At 42.4% G+C, this 20,184-nt stretch overlaps 1 protein-coding gene across 1 annotated transcript; it reads right to left on the minus strand.

The window, feature by feature from the left end:
- Positions 1-804: 804 nt before the first annotated feature.
- Positions 805-12,516, minus strand: LOC126092833 (uncharacterized). The gene is made up of 4 exons (XM_049908563.1): positions 12,497-12,516; positions 8,280-8,352; positions 2,602-2,701; positions 805-959 (listed from the first exon to the last, which is right to left on the minus strand). The coding sequence occupies exons 1-4, from the start codon at positions 12,514-12,516 to the stop codon at positions 805-807; spliced, it is 348 nt and encodes a 115-aa protein (XP_049764520.1).
- Between the last annotated feature and the right edge of the window lie 7,668 nt (positions 12,517-20,184).

Raw genomic sequence — 20,184 nt, forward strand, 5'->3', positions numbered from 1 at the left:
AATAAGTGATCAATATAAAAATTTCTGTCGAATGTCACCTTTTGACTTTGAAAATCTACTCCAGAAGATTGGACCACATATTTCGAAAGAGGACACTGATTTCCGCACGGCAATTTCCGCTAAAGACAGGTGACCGTTAATATTTGTTGTACATAGCTTGTTTACTTCTTGTTTATAATTCGCCGTGTATTTGTCGTAAGATCCTGACCAAATAAGCAATGGTGGGCGTGGATATAAAAATTTGACATATGTACTATTTCTGTTACATATGTATATTTCTTTTTCATGAAATAAAGGCAAATAAAATCAATATGATTAAGTCTTCCAGGTTAGCAGTAACACTTCGATATCTTGCCACGGCAGATTCATTCACTAGCCTGCAGTATACTTTCAGGATTTCTAAGCAGCCTGTTGCACTAATGGTACCACAAGTCTGTGCAGCGCTCATCCATGAGTTACAAGGATATATCAAGGTAACATATTAACACCGCTGCTTAACTCTTTTAATTTTGAAAGTTGCTTAATTTTTTAAATATTTTTATAAGTACAAAATTAAACGCATTTTACACAAAGTCATCAAAATCCATTACTCTAACGTTATGTTACATAAAATCCGAAAACTGTTCTGAAGTTATTGATGAAGCAGGAGATGACTGATAAGAGATAGGTGTCAAGGAATCAGATGGCGATTGTACGGGAGCAGGTACTGTTGCAAAGTGTGCAAAACGTATGTGTGGGGTGATATACACTTTCTGGAGGGATTTGCCAGTTGTTGGAATGCTGAGCATTTGGAGCAGCCCAATCCTAAAACCCTTTATCGGCTTTCAGAAGTACGTCAAACACGGCATGCTGTACCGATTTCTGCGTTTCAGGCGAATATTTCTTCACATTTGCAGCAATGTACGTAACAAAGGCATCGATTTCGTCGGACTTGTTACACGGCCCTTTCTCCAATTTCACTACAACAGTTCGTAAAATGTCAAACGCACTCCTCATCATTGAGTCGTTAGCATCACTTCACTTACGCTTAGTAGATCTGGCAGTAGATGTTGACCATGTAGGTTCTTGTTGGCTGTCTTTAGAAATGTTGAGTCCTTACTCGATGTCGTCTTCAGTTCTAATAATCTCATCCGTGTCCTGTAAATTACAAGCAATAATCAGTAGTAACCAATATTAATTATGTATTACTGGTATTACGTGACCTACATAAAAATAGGAGCCTATTAAAAACATTAAGTAGGATCGTTCGCCTCAGACCAATAATGTAGTAGTTTTCCAGGCACCAAAACAATTATCAGTCCTGTTTTACAAGTATAATATATAAACTCAACCCCCCCCTCCCCCTCCAAATGGTTGAAGTACGTATAGGTATGATTTCTGTTTCAGCTACCTACGACACCTGCATCTTGAAAGGAAGTAAGCAATATATTCTAACACGTTGGTACCTGCCTCACTGTGTTGGTGCTCAGGACGGGAAACATGTTATTTTTCAAGCTCCAATGAACTCGGGTACAGAATACTTCAGTTATAAATCCAACTTCAGTATTGTGCTTCTTGCATTAGTGGACGGGAATTGTAACATTGTGTTTGCTGACGTGGGATGCCAAGGAAGAATTTCGGATGGACGAATTTTTGAATTTTTCAAGGGCGCAAGCTACATAGTATGATGACTGGGAGCACATTGGGGCTTCCAGTAGCGCATACGCTGCCAGGGTGTTCTATGCTAATACCTTATTTCCTTGCAGGTGATGGTGCATTTGCTCTAAGTGTAAATCTCATGAAGCCATGCTCTGGAGACTCTGCCAAAGGAACTCCTCATAGAATTCTTAATTATTGCTTGAGTAGGGCCCAAGGAATATTCGAGAACGCCTTAGGTATATCAAGCTCAGTGTTTCGCGTTCTAAGAAAACCAATGCTTTTGCCACCTGAAAAAGCCGAGGTGATAGTGATGGCAGTCATTTTGTTACACAATTATCTAAGGACCCATTCACCAAATCAGTACACTCCTGCTGGGACTGACCATGAAGAGAATGGAGTTTTAATTGAAGGATCATGGTGGGTTACCAGTGAGACATGTTCTCCGACGATCCACAAACAATTGTCAGAAAATTAGGGATGAAATAGCAGATTATTGTATGAAAGAAGGATTCCTAGAATGCCAACACAAATATGCTTGAGTACATCAACATTTTCTTACTGTCGTAAGTCCTTTTCTTGGTACGTCCCTGTCCTCCAGAAACTCTAAAGCTTCATAAGCAAACCACTTGCTTACTAAATATCGTCTCTTCCTTTCCTGAAACAATAAAAAACAGAATGCAACAAAACCCTGTTTAAAACAATACAGAACTGTGCAGTTCTTATGATTGTTATTATAAAAGTTTGTATGATGTATGTAAATACATCACTTAAAAATGAAAATGAAGCATATTATTTTATAATGCCATTCATTTTCTTCATACGTTTTTTTCCGCATACAAAATTCTTCGAATAATAATAAATGCCAGTTGTGATCGGCCACATCGCTAAACTTGTCAACTAATTTATTTATCAGAATTAAGAGATTTAGGTACGTAATATCTTATTAGATTCACAACTTACCTTATCCTGTTCCCATGCTGTTTTTCAATTTGTCCTTCTCCCCTCGGTATGAAGACAGCAACGATATTATTTTTTTTCTGGACTGGTCCTCAGATACGTCTATCTCCGCAGATATTTCTCGTCAAGCATCTGCTTTCATGTGATGCTTATGCTGAGGATCCCAAAGAATGGATTGTTTTCTATTTCTTCAGTTAGTGTAATTAAAGTCACTTTCGACCAATCCATATTTAACAGCTGGAAAATCAATCACAAAATCCCTTTATTGAAGACTGGCAATAATCTAAAGATATTAATTAAAATGTATTATTTTAGTTCAGCTTAAAATCCCTCTTTTCTCATTAATATCTTGCAAACAATACTCACATGCGCGCTAAAAACGACAAACCTTTCGCGCTCCCGTCCGAATCTGAACTGCGAACATTCAAAGTGTTCGTTGAAAAAACCGATAGGAGATGGATCGCCGTGCGCCGTGCGTCGCGCACGCACCGTAAGGTAACCCTTGACAGCTGGCAGCGCTTTGGGCAACTTGCAGATGCGAAGTGGAAACGGCTGCAGGTGTAAGCAACAGCTGTCTGTAGGGCTACGACGAGCCCCCCCCCCCCCCCCCATAGAGCCGTTGACAAAATCCAGTTGTAGACAAGCGAACAACTACGCCGAACGAATAGAAGTGCTATGTTGCTTAATTTGGAAGCTGTGTTTATACATCTGTACATTTTGCGTATTTCTTTGTACGACTGTTTCAAAGGTGTTTTCACTAACACATGAAATTGAAATATTTTCGTTAGTTCACTACGAACGCAGTTCATTCTTTGTTTCCGTTTATAATAGAAAACTGGTAAAACGAATAACCGGGCAATGTTGCTTTTGTGAGCTAATAATAAATATAATCAGCAGAAGCTAGTAATAATTATAATCAGCAGAATTTTTAGAATGTTTTCTCAGTGTGATGTCTTTCCTTTGCGTGCTATGGCCTAGTAGTATACTCGAACACGAAATATTTGCAGAGGTGATAGCGTTAGTGTTCACATATTTTAAAGCAGGATCAATTTGTGCACAAGCTTTCGTGTCTTATTCCGTCCTCTTCCTGGACTGTTATTGTGCTATTACTAACGTTAATTGTGTCATCCAATCCGTGACCGAACGCTTGAATACTAGCCGTTTAATTTCTGCGGGTAATTAATCATATCCACTTGTCCGTTTATTTGTCCGTCTCTGGCAGCTCAGTGGTCAGCTCGACAGAACGTCAACCCTAAGGGCCCGTGTTACATTTCCGGCTAGGTTGGAGATTTTCTCCGCTCGGGGACTGAGTATTGTGTTGTAGGAACGTAGCGATCACCGTCTGGGAATTGCCTGTAGACTTACAGTTAGTACCAATACGGAGCCGACCGTTTGATTTTTTCACACACACAATAGGCGAAGACCATCGCAAAGCAGAAACAGGTTCAATGACACCGCTGTCTTGGAAATGCTGAAGTTCAGCAGCTACAGCTTCACGCTGTGCATGCGGGACCGGGCGTGCACGCCGGAAAATAGGGACGGCATTGTCTCTAACTACAGCATGCGCTGCAAAGTCCGTGGCACAACCAAGGCCCTCAGAAAAGAGTTCAGCAAAATCATCGCATAGTGCGTTCACAATTTTTGCATGGTCACAAGCGATGAAACAAAGTCAATTTTCCTGAATTGCGAGACCAAAAAGTTCAAATGCGTCCATGCCAAAAATGTTAGGAGCATTACTAGTGTGGAGCACATGAAAAGACACAGTTTCTGTGGTTGCACTGTATGTGGTTTGTTTACTACACACGCCTAACATTGAGATTTACTGTCTAGTAAATGCAGTCAATGCGAACAACGAAGCGGGAGCGAACCAAGAAAATCATACGTTAATCTGTTGAGTAAAGAAACAGACGCACTAGTGTCCAGCTGCATGTGAATAGAGCGTCCACAAATGTTCAAAGTCACAAAAAATTTATTCGCATCGTTCTGAATGCGAGAGTAAGCGTCTGGCAAAACTTGTTCATGCACACAACGAGCTGTAGAAGGTAGAAGTACGTGAACCAGAAGTCTTCAAAAAAATTGCATTCAAGTCCATAGGCTGATGAGGTGAACGATGATCACAGCGGTTTCCATTGCAGTGACGCCGACGTGAGTCACGCCAACATGAAACAGTCTGTGAATTAGAGTGTCTCTTACTACACACAGCTTGCACATGAAAGCTTATTGCAAAAATAACACTGTGCATGAGACGACGAGCAACTGTCCCGTGGGTGGGCACAAGGCAGTTCGGACAAGATTTCAGTTTCTTAGTGGGTGCCTGGCTGGAAAATTGTTTACTTGCGCGTGAAAGGCGCCGCGTGGCTTCCTGTGCCGGGGCAGGGCGGGAGGGAACGTCGAACGCGGAAGTAGCCATGTCTAATGTATCTTGTCTGTCTAGCAAGTCTACCACTTGCTGCAAAGACGGGTTTTTAAATCTTAGGAGTTGCTCTTGGATGCGGTTATCCAATACATTCTGCGCTATAGGATCCCTAATCACGATATCTGCATAGGAGAGTCCACAGGAGCAATTAAAGTCACAATCAGATGTTAGTCCCTGAAGGTCAGCTAACCATGATTTACGTGACTGAGCGGGACCACGCTGGAGAAGGAAATGTTTGTAGCGTGTAGCTACCACATTTACACTGTCACGGAAGTGGGAGTTTAAGGTTTCTATCACTTCGGCGTAGGTTTTAGTTTCTGGGCGGGTGGTGGGTAACAATTTTATGAGCACACGGTGTAACACAATACCGGCGTTGGCAATGAAAAAGGCAAGCCGCTCTGTACCTTGTATGTTGTATGTGGAGAGCTGGGCCTCGAGCTGAGCAACGTACTGTGGCCAGCATTCAGTGTCCGGATTAAAGGCACGGAATAGCGGCGCCGTAGGGCGTGGGCGTCGGAGGCGCCGAGGCAGCTGCAGTTTGTAGCGTGACCAGTCCATTCACAGCAGCAAGCAGCTGCGTCATATGCTGAGCCTGAAGCCGTACATAATCGGACAGCGAAGCCTGTTCCTGATGCGAAACCATCGTTGACACAAAATGATTTCTTAGAGCGATGGGTGGGAGCGGACATTCACTCAGTCACACGGAGATAGCACAAAAATGATAAAGCAATACGGAGCAAAAAACATAGGTAAGAGGAGAAAAAAGTTCATCGCGGATAGGTGACGCGTGGGTCTTCTCCTGAGAATTGCTCCTGTAATATAGGCCGAGAGTGAAGAAAGCGAGTAGGAACAGGAGAGGTGAAGCACTTCGGTACTGCATGTAATTTTAACACTTTTAATAGAGTCAAAAACACAAGTAAATATCAAATGCATACATAACTTTGGCTAGGATGAGCACATAGGTGTGAAGCCGTAGTCAATGTCTAATCCTGCGAAGTTAGGATGACTGTTCTGTATAATCTCACTGTTGACATATACTCGTTGGTGTCCAAACTTTAACTGAACGTAACTAGTACAAAGTCTCAATACCAAGCTAGCCCACTCGGCAGTAGAAGCGAAGAAGCGATATTCCAGGCCGTGACTCTTGATGAAATCGGGCCGAAATCAAGACGGCACTCCCTGAGCTCCACAGCGTCGGCCAGAGAGCGCTGTGGCCGGCGTAGTTAGTCTTCTCTCGTAGTGCCAAGCTAAGAGAGCGTGCACCTACGTTGCGGCATCGTAACTGTCGACGCTACAGTCTCATACGACACACTAATGTGCGCTTCGCTGCAGCCAGGCAAACGCTAGCCTCTAAACTGGGTACTGGACACAAGCAGTTGTTTAATTCTGTATACTATGGTTTTACCCTTAACTTTCCGTTGCACTTTTCATCTCATCTATCACATACACGTCACTGCTGTAGAAAAAGTACAACTGGCATAGAAGACATGTGATAACATCTTATCGAGATCTGAAGACGGAAAGCATGCTACCGAAACCCATAACCGACAATAAAGATTGCTTACATCTACGTTCATCTATATCACTACTCCGCAATCCAACTGACGGTGTGTGGCGGAGGGTACCTTCAGTACCTCTATCGGTTCTCCCTTCTATTCCAGTCCCGTATTGTTCTTGGAAAGAAGGATTGTCGGTATGCCTCTGTGTGGACTCTAATCTCTCTTATTTTATCCTCGTGATCTCTCCGCGAGATTTACGTAGGAGGGAGCAATATACTGCTTGGCTCCTCGGTGAAGGTATATTCTCGAAACTCCAACAAAAGCCCGTACCGAGCTACTGAGCGTCTCTCCTGCAAAGTCTTCCACTGGAGTTTATCTGTCATCTCCGTAACGCTTTCGCGATTACTAAATAATCCTGTAACGAAGCGCGCTGCTCCCCGTTGGATCTTCTCTACGTCTTCTATCAACCCTATCTGGTACGTATCCCACACTGGTGAGCAGTATTCAAGCAGTGGGCGAACAAGTAAACTGTAACCTACTTCCTTTGTTTTCGGATTGCATTGCCTAAGGATTCTTCCAATGAATCTAAGTCTGGCATCTGCTTTACCGACGATCAGCTTTGTATGATCATTCCATTTTAAATCACTCCTAATGCCTACTCCCAGATAATTTATGGAATTAACTACTTCCAGTTGCTGACCTGCTATATTGTAGCTAAATGATAAGGGATCTTTCTTTCTGTGTATTCGCAGCACATTACACCTGTCTACATTGAGATTCAGTTGCCACTCCCTGCAGATCTTCCTACATTTCATTACAATTCTTCATTGTTACAACCTCTCGATATGCCACAGCATCATCCGCAGAAAGCCTCAGTGAACTTTCGATGTTATCCACAAGGTCATTTATGTATATTGTCAATAGCAACGGTCCCACGACACTTCCCTGAGGCACACCTGACGTCACTCTTACTTCGGAAGACTTCTCTCCATTGAGAATGACATGCTGCGTTCTCTTATATAGGAACTCTTCAATCCAATCACGCAATTGGTCTGATAGTCCATATACTCTTACTTCGTTCATTAAACGACTATGGGGAACTGTATCAAACGCCTTGCGGAAGTCAAGAAACACGGCATCTACCTGGGAACCCGTGTCTACGGCCCTCTGAGTCTTGTGGACGAGTAGCGCGAGCTAGGTTTCACACGATCGTCTTTTTCGAAACCCATGCTGATTCCTTTTGCAACGCTACGATCTTCTAGAGACCTACGGTACACCGCTGCACGAAGAGGGGGGGGGGGGGCAAGTTCCTTCGCGTACTCTGTGTAAAAACGAACTCGTATCCCATCACCTCCAGTGGCCTTTCCTCTTTCGAGCGATTTTAATTGTTTCTCTATCCCTCTGTCGTCTATTTCGATATCTTCCATTTTGTCATCTGTACGACAATCTAGAGAAGGAACTACAAGCGATCTCGGCGAAGAAACTCACCTTCTCTCAAGTAGGTACTGGAGATGTCAGGAGCCAACCTCAGAATTATCAGTTACGAATAGCCACGCCGTCATTGTGTCTAGGACGATCGACACCACACTAATGATGTTCCCCACGACGTACGCTTGAACTACCACAACCTATCCAGATCCCATTTACCACTTTTCACTTAACACATTGGTTTCGCAGTTGTCGGTGTTGAGGTACGCTAATCTTTACGGTTAGACTTTTCATTTTGGAGCTGGTGAGCGAGACGGCTTTGTTATTGCCCCCTGACAGACGGGAACGGCAGCCACGGCGCGGCTCGCTTCTCCCGCCGGGGCCATCTGCCGCATCCCGCTGCTGCCGCCGCCACTGCCGCGGGGACAATTATCTAAATGGAACTTTTAGAGCGGACGCCGCCGTAATGGCGGGCAAACGGCGCCCGCGCGCGCAGCTTTGTCCCGCAGAAACTCGGCCCCACGTCAGCGCCTAGCGAGCCGTCTCCCCGCGGCACCGCCTGTATTTTTTACAACGGCTCGCTCCGCGAGGCCTGTGTTTGGCGTCAGCCCGTTTTATTTCCTCCTGCCGCAGCCCCCCGGCTGGTCGGCCAGTCCTCGCCGCGCTCTAAGTGGCTCGGACTGCCACGGGAGACTCGTGCGGACGGCACAAGAGCCGGCGCCAGGCACGGAGACAACGGCACAGCAGCCGAAATCCACGCTGGAAACCTTCAGACTATTCCTTCACTGCAGTGATAATCACGCACAATAGCCCATGCCTTAAGAGGGTACGACCGCCGCTGCTGCGTCTTCTAAGGTGCGCGCAACGTCTGTACAAAAGGCACTGCAACTAAATAGACTTACGATTGGTTCAAAGAAACCAATTTGTGATTGACATTTACAATTGTGTCGTACATTGTCTGCAGTATCATATTATTTCATTAGCTTCACAGATTATAATAAAATGGTAATTTAATAATACAGTACTGGCCATTAAAATTGCTACTCCTCGAAGGTGACGTGCTACAGACGCGAAATTTAACCGACAGGAAGATGATGCCATGATATGCAAATGATTAACTTTTCAGAGCATTGACACAAGCTTGGCGCCGCTGGCGACACCTACAACGTGCTGACATGACGAAAGTTTCCAACCGATTTCTCAAACACAAACAGCAGTTGACCGGCATTGCCTGGTGAAACTTTGTTCTGATGCCTCGTGGAAGGAGAAGAAATGGGGAACATCACGTTTCTGACTTTGATAAAGGTCAGATTGTAGCCTACCGCGATTGTGCCTTATCGTATAGCGACACTGCTGCTCGCCTTCGTCGAGATCCAACGACTGTCAGCAGAATATGGAATCGGTGGGTTCAGGAGGTTAATACGGAACGCCGTATCAGTAGCAGTACAGATGACAGGCATCTTATCAGCATGGCTGTAACGGATCGTGCATCCACGTCTCGATCCCTGAGTCAACAGATAGGGACGCTTGCAAGACAAGAACCATCTGTACGAACAGTTCGACGACGTTTGCAGCAGCATGGACTATCAGCTCAGAGACCATGGCTGCGGTTACCCTCGACACTGCATCACAGACAGGAGCGCCTGCGATGGTGTACACAACGACGAACCTATGTGCACAATGGCAAAACGTCATTTTTTTCGGATGAATCCACGTTCTGTTTACAGCATCATGATGGTCGCATCCGTCTTTGGCGACATCGCGGTGAACGCACATCGGAAGCGTGTATTCGTCATAGCCATACTAGTGTATCACACGGCGTGATGGTATGGGGTGCCACTGGTTACACGTCTCGGTCACCTCTTGTTCGCATTGACGGCACTTTGAACAGTGGACGTTACATTTCAGATGTGTTACGACCCGTGGCTCTACCCTTCATTCGATCCCTGCGAAACCCTACATTTCAGCAGGATAATGCACGACCGCATGTTGCAGGTCCTGTACGGGCCTTTCAGGGTACAGAAAATGTTCGACTGCTGCCCTGGCCAGCACATTCTCCAGATCTCTCACCAATTGAAAACGTCTGGTCAATGGTGGCCGAGCAACTGGCTCGTCACAATACGCCAGTCACTACTCTTGATGAACTGTGGTATCGTGTTAAAGCTGCATGGGCAGCTGTACCTGTACACGCCATCCAAGTTCTGTTTGTCTCAATGCCCAGGCGTATGAAGACTGTTATTACGGCCAGAGGTGGTTGTTCTGGGTACTGATTTCTCAGGGTCTATGCACCCAAACTGCGTGAAAATGTAATCACATGACAATTCTATTATAATATATTTGTCCATGAATACCCTTTTATCACCTGCATGTTCCCTTGGTGCAGCAATTTTAATGGCCATTAGTGTAGATAATGGCCTCTGTGGAACATGCGTATCACATTTGGCGTTATAAAAGGTTGATGAAAATTAAGTGGTCAGATAAGGAAAAGAATTACATTCTGTGTATTATCGACAAAGAAAGGAATACACAGAAAACTCTGACAAGAGCAAGGGACAGGGTGACAGAACATATGTTTAGAAATCGGGGAATAACTTCAATGATACTAGCCATAGTGGGTAGAAGCCGCAGGCGTAGACAGATATTGGAACATATATGAAACAAATGAAGACACGGGGCGCTAGTGCTAATCTGGAATGATGCCTGAACATCTCTGCTTAATACAGACTCCTTCGTGATCAACGCCAGATTGTGAAAGCCAAGCTTAAACAGGGTGAGCATAATGAAAATGGCACAAAAAATATTTTCTGAAGATGGGCGACATAAATTACAGTGTGTAAACTTTTAGATGGCAGACCTCTCCGTAGTCCTGAATCGGTAGAAGTCGGTAAACGTCGGAAGGCTTCGGTAGGCACGCAGTTTCGACTGCTGCCAACATTACGTAGCTGACTGTGTTGTACAAGGTAGCCATTGTCGTCTGCTTCGTTATTGTTTTGCGCTGTACTGTTCTGCGTGTTTTTATTGTGCCTTTGTGCTAATCATTATCGAAATGAATGAAGAGGCAGTTGCTGGCCCATCTCGGGAGTCGCCAACAACCCCTCCCGGTAGGCCTACGGTTAGAAGGAAACCAATATTACGTAGCGATGCTCGCAAAATTACATATATTGCGTGTGACTGAATGCTGCGCGGCACTTTTCACGCATCTCGATGTTTACCACGTCATATCTCCTGAATTATATGTCGTAAAGAGACATAAATTTTCCGGCGCATTTACTGATATATGTGGATACTGTATGCGAAATATGTTGCGATTAGAGTTAATAGCAACGAAATAATACATTAAAACGTCATGCCTACTGCGGCAGATTTACGGTATGTACTGAGAAAATGTAGTAAGGGATAACCTTTTTTCCTTTCATTATATTGTGGGGGGTGTCAGCGAGAAAAATTTTCGTGAAGGCTTGAAATTGTATGTCACGTTTGTTGGTAGTCGCTAAGTGCTCTCATTCTCAAATAGTGGATGCATAAATCTGGGTATTTTCCCGCGGTGGCATCTCATTGTTTATGACGTCATATCTCCTCAAGAATGTGTCTTATTTCTTTTTTTTTTTCGGCTAGGAACCTTCTTGGGCGTACGGAGAACAACTCACCAAAGTTTCATTGCAATCGGATGAATGGTTTGTGAGTGCGTAGTAGACAAACACACATACATTCATTTATATATATATATATATATATATATATATATATATATATATATATATATATATTAATGCACATGATTATTTCAGTTTCGTTTACGAACAACATTTAAAGCGAGTTTTACTTCCAAGCCTTTCGTCTGCTTTCGTGTAAGCTTGACGCGCAATTTGTAGTGCCAGCACTGCAACTGGTAGGCGTGCCTTGTCTCCCCCCCAACGGCTCCTCTCCCCTCGCCAGCCAATGCTTGCTTCCTCCTCTCCCCGCACTCCCCTCACAATTCAGCCATCTTACAGTTAACACACTATACACCATACGCAGCCAGCTGTGAATGATGGAAGTTGGACTGCCGGTCTTGAAGGTCATTAAATATTTTTGGGCGTTTTATAAAGGGCAGTCAACTCAAAACGAAGTAGGTGAAAAATGAAAGTAAACTATTCCTTACTTCAAACGTAATCACCATAACTGTTAATGTATTTCTCCCCACTCTGAGACAATATGGTCAATACCGTCATGGGAAAATAATTTCGGTTGCCTACAGAGTTGCACCTCTTGTTTTATACCTAATTGATGGCCATGAATCTCTTTCTAGGTAGCTCAAAAAATATAGAAATCTTACAGGAAGAGACCGCGACTATATGGAGGATTTAAAGGATTTCCAGAGAAACTTTTGAATGTATTCTAAACAACCTTGACAACATCAGGTGTACCCTTATACCTCATAATTACAGAGATTTTTGGTCCCTGCCACATACACACTACGCGACATTGAGTAATTAAAATGTAGCATTCGTTACCACATAATAACTATACTATCACTGTCCAGGTACCTAGCATCAGGAGAGGCACTGGCTAAGCTCACCTTGCCACGTCGCGCAGCATGGTTCATTTCCATGGACAGTTAGTGGCAGTGACGTCACATTACGATTTACCATTTACTCAAGCCTATATCATAGTCAAAGGTCAATGTATCATAACGCTGTTAATTAATAAGCTTTTTGCAGAGAACCTAGGCATCCAGCATCAATATTGACCATTCCCTATTTTCACAAACTCTTTATTACTGAGTGAGGACACTGGCTGAGATCATGTTACCATGTCGTTTACGATTCTTTGTTTTATGGCTGACATGTGTAGTAACACTGACTTCGCATTACAATTTACGAATGCAAAGTAGAAATAGCCATAAATATTATATATTCCACTAAAGATTCCATATTAGTGATTATTTCTATTTATTATCCTTCGTATCATTCATATAATCTATATGAATGTTGTATATTTTACATTACATTAATGAGTATTCCACAAAAACATTAGTTCTACATGTAAAATTTGTAACACAGACAGGTCTACATATCATATACTAGTACCTATGGGTTCATATTAATTATCAGTTCTAACTAATCTTGTAAACCCTGACGATAGACTGTATGAATAATTGTACCTGTATATGCTACATTACACTGGATTTTCTTTCAGAATAACATTAGTTTATGGACTATTCTTACACTTCAGTTTCGTTTGCACTGTTGGTTTGTTGCTTTCACTCTTCTTCTATTGTAAGAATCGTAATATAGTCACGTTCGTCGTGTAACTAATACTACTGACAACAACCAGCATGAATGCTGAAAAAGAGTAAATGCTTCACGTAGACACCTGGTTAGCATCACTTCCATTACCAGACAGTTATTCAAACCAATCTATTTTGTTCGAAAAGTTGCTAGGTGAATGGAATAGATAATGTTTTATATCTCTCATAACAATATTACTTTAATAACATTGTATTTTAATTATACCTTCTATCATACATAGAGGGTATTTGTTCTGGCTGTCGTATTGTACAGCGAAGTCCAATGTATTTTTTGTTTTTAGCCTCTGGGTATGTAGTAATCAGGGTTTTTGTAATGAAGCATGTAATGAATAAAATGTTATTACTGTTTATTCCCCCGATGTCATATTACTATTTTTCATAATATTAACCCACTGGTGGGCGCCTTCTGTCTGTACAGCTTCAGATGCAATACACACATTATAATCCTTTTACAGCTGTAACAATTGGTTGTATGGTTGTATTTTTTTTAAATTGCTTTAGAACTCTTCCCCCTTTTAGCTATTGCATTACACTCCATTTGCATTTTATTATACTACACTGCCACCTGGTGGCGTCTTCGGTAAGATGTGAGTCCCCGTGCACACTGCCGCACAGTCTATTTGCTGTCTTCATCGCTTTAACTTTGACTGGCATTGTGGCCAGAAAGATTGATTTACATTACGTCACATTTAATTTGCTACAACGATCTTGGAACATTATGAAACTGCAAATACGATCTGAAGCTATGTTTTGATTGGAATTTTATTGCCATCGACATTGGGTCATATCCATATAATTTTATTATATTTTGTTCTACAAGGTTGTCAACACTGGGACGACCATGAGCCCTATCTACTCTCTTGATGTAAATAGCGCTATTCATATCCTGGTAAGTACTTCCAACAACTTTTGCATAATTTTTGCTAACGCTATTGAATTCAAAAGTATTTCTAATTTGTGATCGCTTGTAATGGCTTACGCATCTGAGGATGACCGTTTAAGAGGCTGAAACAAGTAATCACAGTTTTCTACATTGCAATCTTGGCAAACTAAGGTTTTCATAAAAAATCTGCAGCCCTCAAGTTTACAAAGTCTCTCGACGCCGACTGTACCAGGTAATTACAAAATTTATGCTGTTTCTTACCTTAGTTACCTATAGCTTCTATGTAAGTACGCGCACAAGTTTGGAAAGGTCAGTAATAAGCATTAACGACACCTAAAACGTCGAAAGGCTCATTTGAAATTATTTCTAACTACTGGAATCGTATGTGAAATAACAATAAACTTACAGGTAAGTGCATGACTGTATGCTTTGTCTGATTCAATTTGTGGTTTGAAACAACGTTTCAGTTGTGTTTCTTCTGTGGCTGGGCAATGTTTGTCGTTTTCCTTGTCACGCTGTCACATATGGATGTTGTGTTGCTGATTCTGTTGTCTTATTTTGAGGGAACTATAAGACACCAGCTTTTATTTAATTGATTGAAAACAATAGTAATTGGTGCTAAGAATTAAACTTAATTCAGAGACGACATCAATTCGACGCGATGTCAAGGAATGTCGCTGATAGTTGTAGGGTATCTGGAAAGGAAAATGTCGGGCCACAAATCAAACGATCACTCTACTGCATTAGGAAGTGATAAGATCATCAACTTCTGCAAATTTACTTACTTTCATTTCTCTCCTCCTCCGATAATACAACTTTAGCTTTACTTCTAGGTAGTTTTCCTAGAGTGTCTTGAGGCTTTTGACACAGCTATTTTTCTCATTTCTCTCTAAATGTTCTTTCTTGTGTGACTAATATCTCTTCTATGTCCGTAAACCGACCTGGCTGTCGTTTGAATTCCGATGATGTACTACATATCATTCTCATGAACGAACCTTCATCCATCCTCTAAAAAAGACCAGTTGCCCCTCAGTTTCCACATATAGTTTGTATTCTCCGTGTTACATTTGTTAATACTCTAATTCTCCTCTTCTTTCTTTTACGATAAGTAGATTGTCTTTTGATAAACGGTTCGTTTTTAGATCGACTGGAATAGGATCCTTCGCTATGAAAGATAGGTCAGGACAATTACTCCTGAAGTGTCGTTAATCGAGTGGTTTGACTGGCAGTATTGAGATACACACGTCTCAAAAAACCTATTTATTAACAAGATTACACAATGAACAGCTTCTGAGAACGAATGTCCGCACAACTTGACAATAAAAATTCACACTATGACGAAGTCCGTAAACGTCGAAGTGGCGAGGACCAGGAAAGATAAGAAACGACACAGTCCACACGAGGATGGCAGGTCATAGGCAGTACAAGCAGCTAGGTTCCATGACGACACAGCTCCATGAGGCTATGAGCTCGTGGACAGTCACATGCAGGTACTGCGAAGCGATGCCCTCGGGAGCGGCTGACGGAAGTGGAGCGTCTTAAGCTATCGACACACGGGCCGTGCATCCTGACAGAGCGTTGAGCGGGCCGAGTTTCTGACGTCATAACGTGGAATAGCAAATGGTTCAAATGGCTCTGAGCACTATGGGACTTAACATCTTAGGTCATCAGTCCCCGAGAACTTAGAACTACTTAAACCTATCTAGCCTAAGGACATTACACACATCCATGCCCGAGGCAGGATTCGAACCGGCGACCGCAGCAGTCCCGCGGTTCCGTCCTGTAGCGCCTAGAACCGCACGGCCACTACGGCCGGCGTGGAATAGCACGTTGGGAAGTCTTTCCAAACATTCAGGGTGGTATCTGCCATGGATACTCCGAACGTGCGTTCGATCGTTTACCAATGAGGCGGCACAACGTCACCTCTCTCGAATGTGCGCCATGTCCATTCAGCACGTAGTTGTGAGACACCAATTGGCTTTCAGTTGAAGCCCGTATGTATATATGACGTTTCTCAGCACCAGCAAATTGAGGATCTTTCGAAAACCTACACCTTAAGTGCATGATTGTTCGTATAAATGACGAGGAAATTAATATTCGTGGTAATTGTTTTAACTAGCGTATGGTATTTCAAGCCTTCGGCGTGTAGAAAATCAGTCAAAAACTCATTGTTCTTGGTACAACTTATAATTTAATTTCAGTTAGTAATATAGATACGATTAAAGCTTTCAGGAGACGGTAAGATACTAGATATACTCAGAGCCGAAATGTGGTCTTTTTAGCTGAATAAGTAGCGTCACGGATTTACAATGAACAGTGCGATATGTTGGTGGCTCGTGTCCCGCAACGTTGAAACCCATGCGTTTTTCATACGTTCTTATTAGTTCAATACAAGCATGTACTATAATATTAGCTGTTATTTGCGCTCTTTCTGAAGAGTGAGTTTTATCCACTGGATTAATCTACAGGAGAGCTTACCTACTTGCAGTAAGATATTTTGACCTCTTTTTAAGTTTTGTAATTCATATGTTGTAAAAACTCTACTACTGATTAGGGACAGTGATCAGGTAAGTACACCGAGCGAGGCGGCTCCATAGTTAGCACACTGGATTCTGATTTAAGTTTTCCGTGATTTCCGTAAGTCGCATCAAGCAAATTCCGGGTTGGTTTCCTTGAAAAGGCACGGCCGACTTCATTCCCTATCCTTCCCTAATCCGATGGTACCGATGACCTTGCTGTCTGGTCCCCTCCCCCAAATCAACCAACGAACCAAGTTAAGACTTAGTTTTTTGCTAAAAAGTGAAAATGATAAAACATTTTTTATTTCAGGTGGAGAATTATTTATATGCCAATTTCCTTACTCAGTCTTCCAGTTTTGCCTTACGGTACTTTCCGTTTTTCTTTATATGTCCATGGACACTGAAGTTTTTGTGTATGTAGGCTAGAGACAGATCAACATGACTAGGGTATTGATAAGAAAAACATGTACTTTTTGATAGAGATAATATGGGAATTTTACGCACATCCATTTCTTAAGGCCAGCCGTTTTGGCCGAGAGGTTCTAGGCGCTTCAGTCCGGAACCGCGCTCCTGCTATGGTCGCAGGTTCGAATCCTGCTTCGGGCATGGATGTGTGTCATGTCTTTAGGTTAGTCAGGTTTAAGTAGTTCTAAGTCTAGGGGACTGAAGATCTTACATGTTAAATCCCATATTGCTTAAGGTCCCTTGAACCATTTTTTAATCATTTCATGTTGTTGTTGTTGTGGTTTTCAGTCCTGTGACTGGTTTGACGCAGTTCTCCACGCTACTCTATCCTGTGCAAGCTTCTTCACCTAACAGTACCTACTGCAGCCTACATCCTTCTCAATCTGCTTAGTGTATTCTTGTCTTGGTCTCCCTCTACGATTTTTACCCTCCCCGCTGCCCTCCAATACTAAATTGGTGATCCCTCGATGTCTCAGAACATGTCCTACCAACCGATCTCTTCTTCTAGTCAAGTTGTGCCAAAAACTCCACTTCTCCCCAATTCTATTCAATACCTCCTCATTAGTTATGTGATCTTCCCATCTAATCTTCAGCATTCTTCTGTAGCACCACATTTCGAAAGCTTCTATTCTCTTCTTGTCTAAACTATTTATCGTCCACGTTTCACTTCCATACATGGGTACACTCCATACAAATACTTTCAGAAACGACTTCCTGATATTTAAATCAATACTCGATGTTAATAAATTTTTCGTCTTCTGAAACGCTTTCCTTACCATTTCCATTCTACATTTTTATATCCTCTCTACTTCGACCATCGTCAGCTATTTTGCTCCCCAAATAGCAAAACTCCTTTACTACTTTAAGTGTCTCATTTCCTAATCTAATTCCCTCAGCATCACCCGACTTAATTCGACTACATTCCATTATCCTCGTTTTGCTTTTGTTGATGTTCATCTTATATCCTCCTTTCAAGACACTGTCCATTCTGTTCAGCTGCTCTTCCAAGTCCTTTGCTGTCTCTGAGAGAATTACAATGTCATCGGCGAACCTCAAAGTTTTTATTTCTTCTCCCTGGATTTTAATACCGACTCCAAATTTTTCTTATGTTTCCTTTATTTCTTGCTCAATATACAGATTGAATAACATCGGGGATAGGCTACAACCCTGTCTCCCTCCCTTCCCAACCACTGCTTCCCTTTGATGTCCCTCAACTCTTATAACTGCAATCTGCTTTCTGTACGAATTGTAAATAGCCTTTCGCTCCCTGTATTTTACCTCTGCCACCTTCAGAATTTGAAAGAGAGTATTCCAATCAACATTGTCAAAAGGGTTCTCTAAGTCTACAAATGCTAGAAACATAGGTTGCGTTTCCTTTATCTTTCTTCTAAGATAAGTCATAGGGTCAATATTGCCTCACGTGTTCCAACATTTCTACGGAATCCAAACTGATCTTCCCCGAGGTAGGCTTCTATCAGTTTTTCCATTCGTCTGTAAAGAATTCGCGTTGGTATTTTGCAGGTGTGACTTATTAAACTGATAGTTCAGTAATTTTCACATCTGTCAACACCTGCTTTCTTTGGGATTGGAATTATTATATTCTTCTTGAAGTCTGAGGGTATTTCGCCTGTTTCATACATCTTGCTCACCAGATGGTAGAGTTTTGTCAGGACTGGCTCTCCTAAGGCTGCCAGTTGTTATAATGGAAAGTTGTCTACTCCGGTGGCCTTGTTTCGACACAGGTCTTTCAGTGCTCTGTTAAACTCTTCGTGCAGTATCATAATTCCATTTCATCTTCATCTACATCCTCATTGATTTCCATAATATTGTCCTCAAGTACATCGCCCTTGTATAGACCCTCTATATACTCGTTCCACCTTTCTGCTTTCTCTTCTTTGGTTAGAACTGGGTCTCCATGAGAGCTCTTGATATTCATGCAAGTGGTTCTCCTTTCTCCAAAGGTCTCTTTATTTTTCCTGTCGGCAGTATCTATGTTACCCCTAGTTAGATAAGCCTCTACATCCTTACATTTGTCCTCTAATCATCCCTGCTTAGCCATTTGCACTTCCTGTCGATATCATTTTTGAGACGTTTGTATTCCTGTTTCATTTACGGCATTTTTATATTTTCTCCTTTCATCAATTAAATTCAATATTTCTTCTGTTACCCAAGGATTTCTACTACCTCTCGTCTCTTTATCTGTTTGATCCTCTGCTGCCTTCACTATTTCACCCCTCAAAGCTACCCATTCTTCTTCTACTGTATTTCTTTCCCCCATGCTCTCCCTGAAACTCTGTACAACCTCTGGTACTTTCAGTTTATCCAGGTCTATCTCCTTAAATTCCCACCTTTTTGCAGTTTCTTCAGTTTTAATTTACAGTTGATAACCAATAGATTGTGGTCAGAGTCCACATCTGCCCCTGGAAACGTCTTACAATTTAAAACCTGGTTCCTAATTCTCTGTCTTACCATTGTATAATCTATCTGATAACTTCTAGTATTTCCAGGATTCTTCCATGTATACAACCTTCATTCATGATTATTGAACCAAGTGTTAGTTATGATTACATTATGCTCTGTGCAAAATTCTACCAGACGGCTTCCTCTTTCATTTCTTACCCTCAATCCATATTCACCTACTATGTTTCGTTCTCTCCCTTTTCCTAGCCTCGAATTCCAGTCACCCATGATTGCCGGCCGCGGTGGTCTAGCGTTTCAGGCGCTCAGTCCGGAACCGCGCGACTGCTACGGTCGCAGGTTCGAATCCTGCCTCGGGCATGGCTGTGTGTGATGTCCTTAGGTTAGTTAGGTTTAAGTAGTTGTAAGTTCTAGGGGACTGATGACCACAGATGTTAAGTCCCATAGTGCTCAGAGCCATAGTCCTCAGAGCCATCACCCATGAATATTAAATTTTCGTCTCCCTTCACTACCTGAATAATTTCTTTTATCTCCTCATAAATTTCATCAATTTCTTCGTCATCTGCAGAGCTAGTTGGCATATAAAATTGTACTACTGTAGTAGACGTGAGCTTCGTGTCTATCTTGGCCACAATAATGCGTTCACTATGCTCTTTGTAGTAGCTTACCCG

The sequence above is a fragment of the Schistocerca cancellata genome, chromosome 7 (assembly GCF_023864275.1).
Source record: "Schistocerca cancellata isolate TAMUIC-IGC-003103 chromosome 7, iqSchCanc2.1, whole genome shotgun sequence".
In the NCBI taxonomy this organism is placed as follows: Eukaryota; Metazoa; Arthropoda; class Insecta; order Orthoptera; family Acrididae; genus Schistocerca; species Schistocerca cancellata.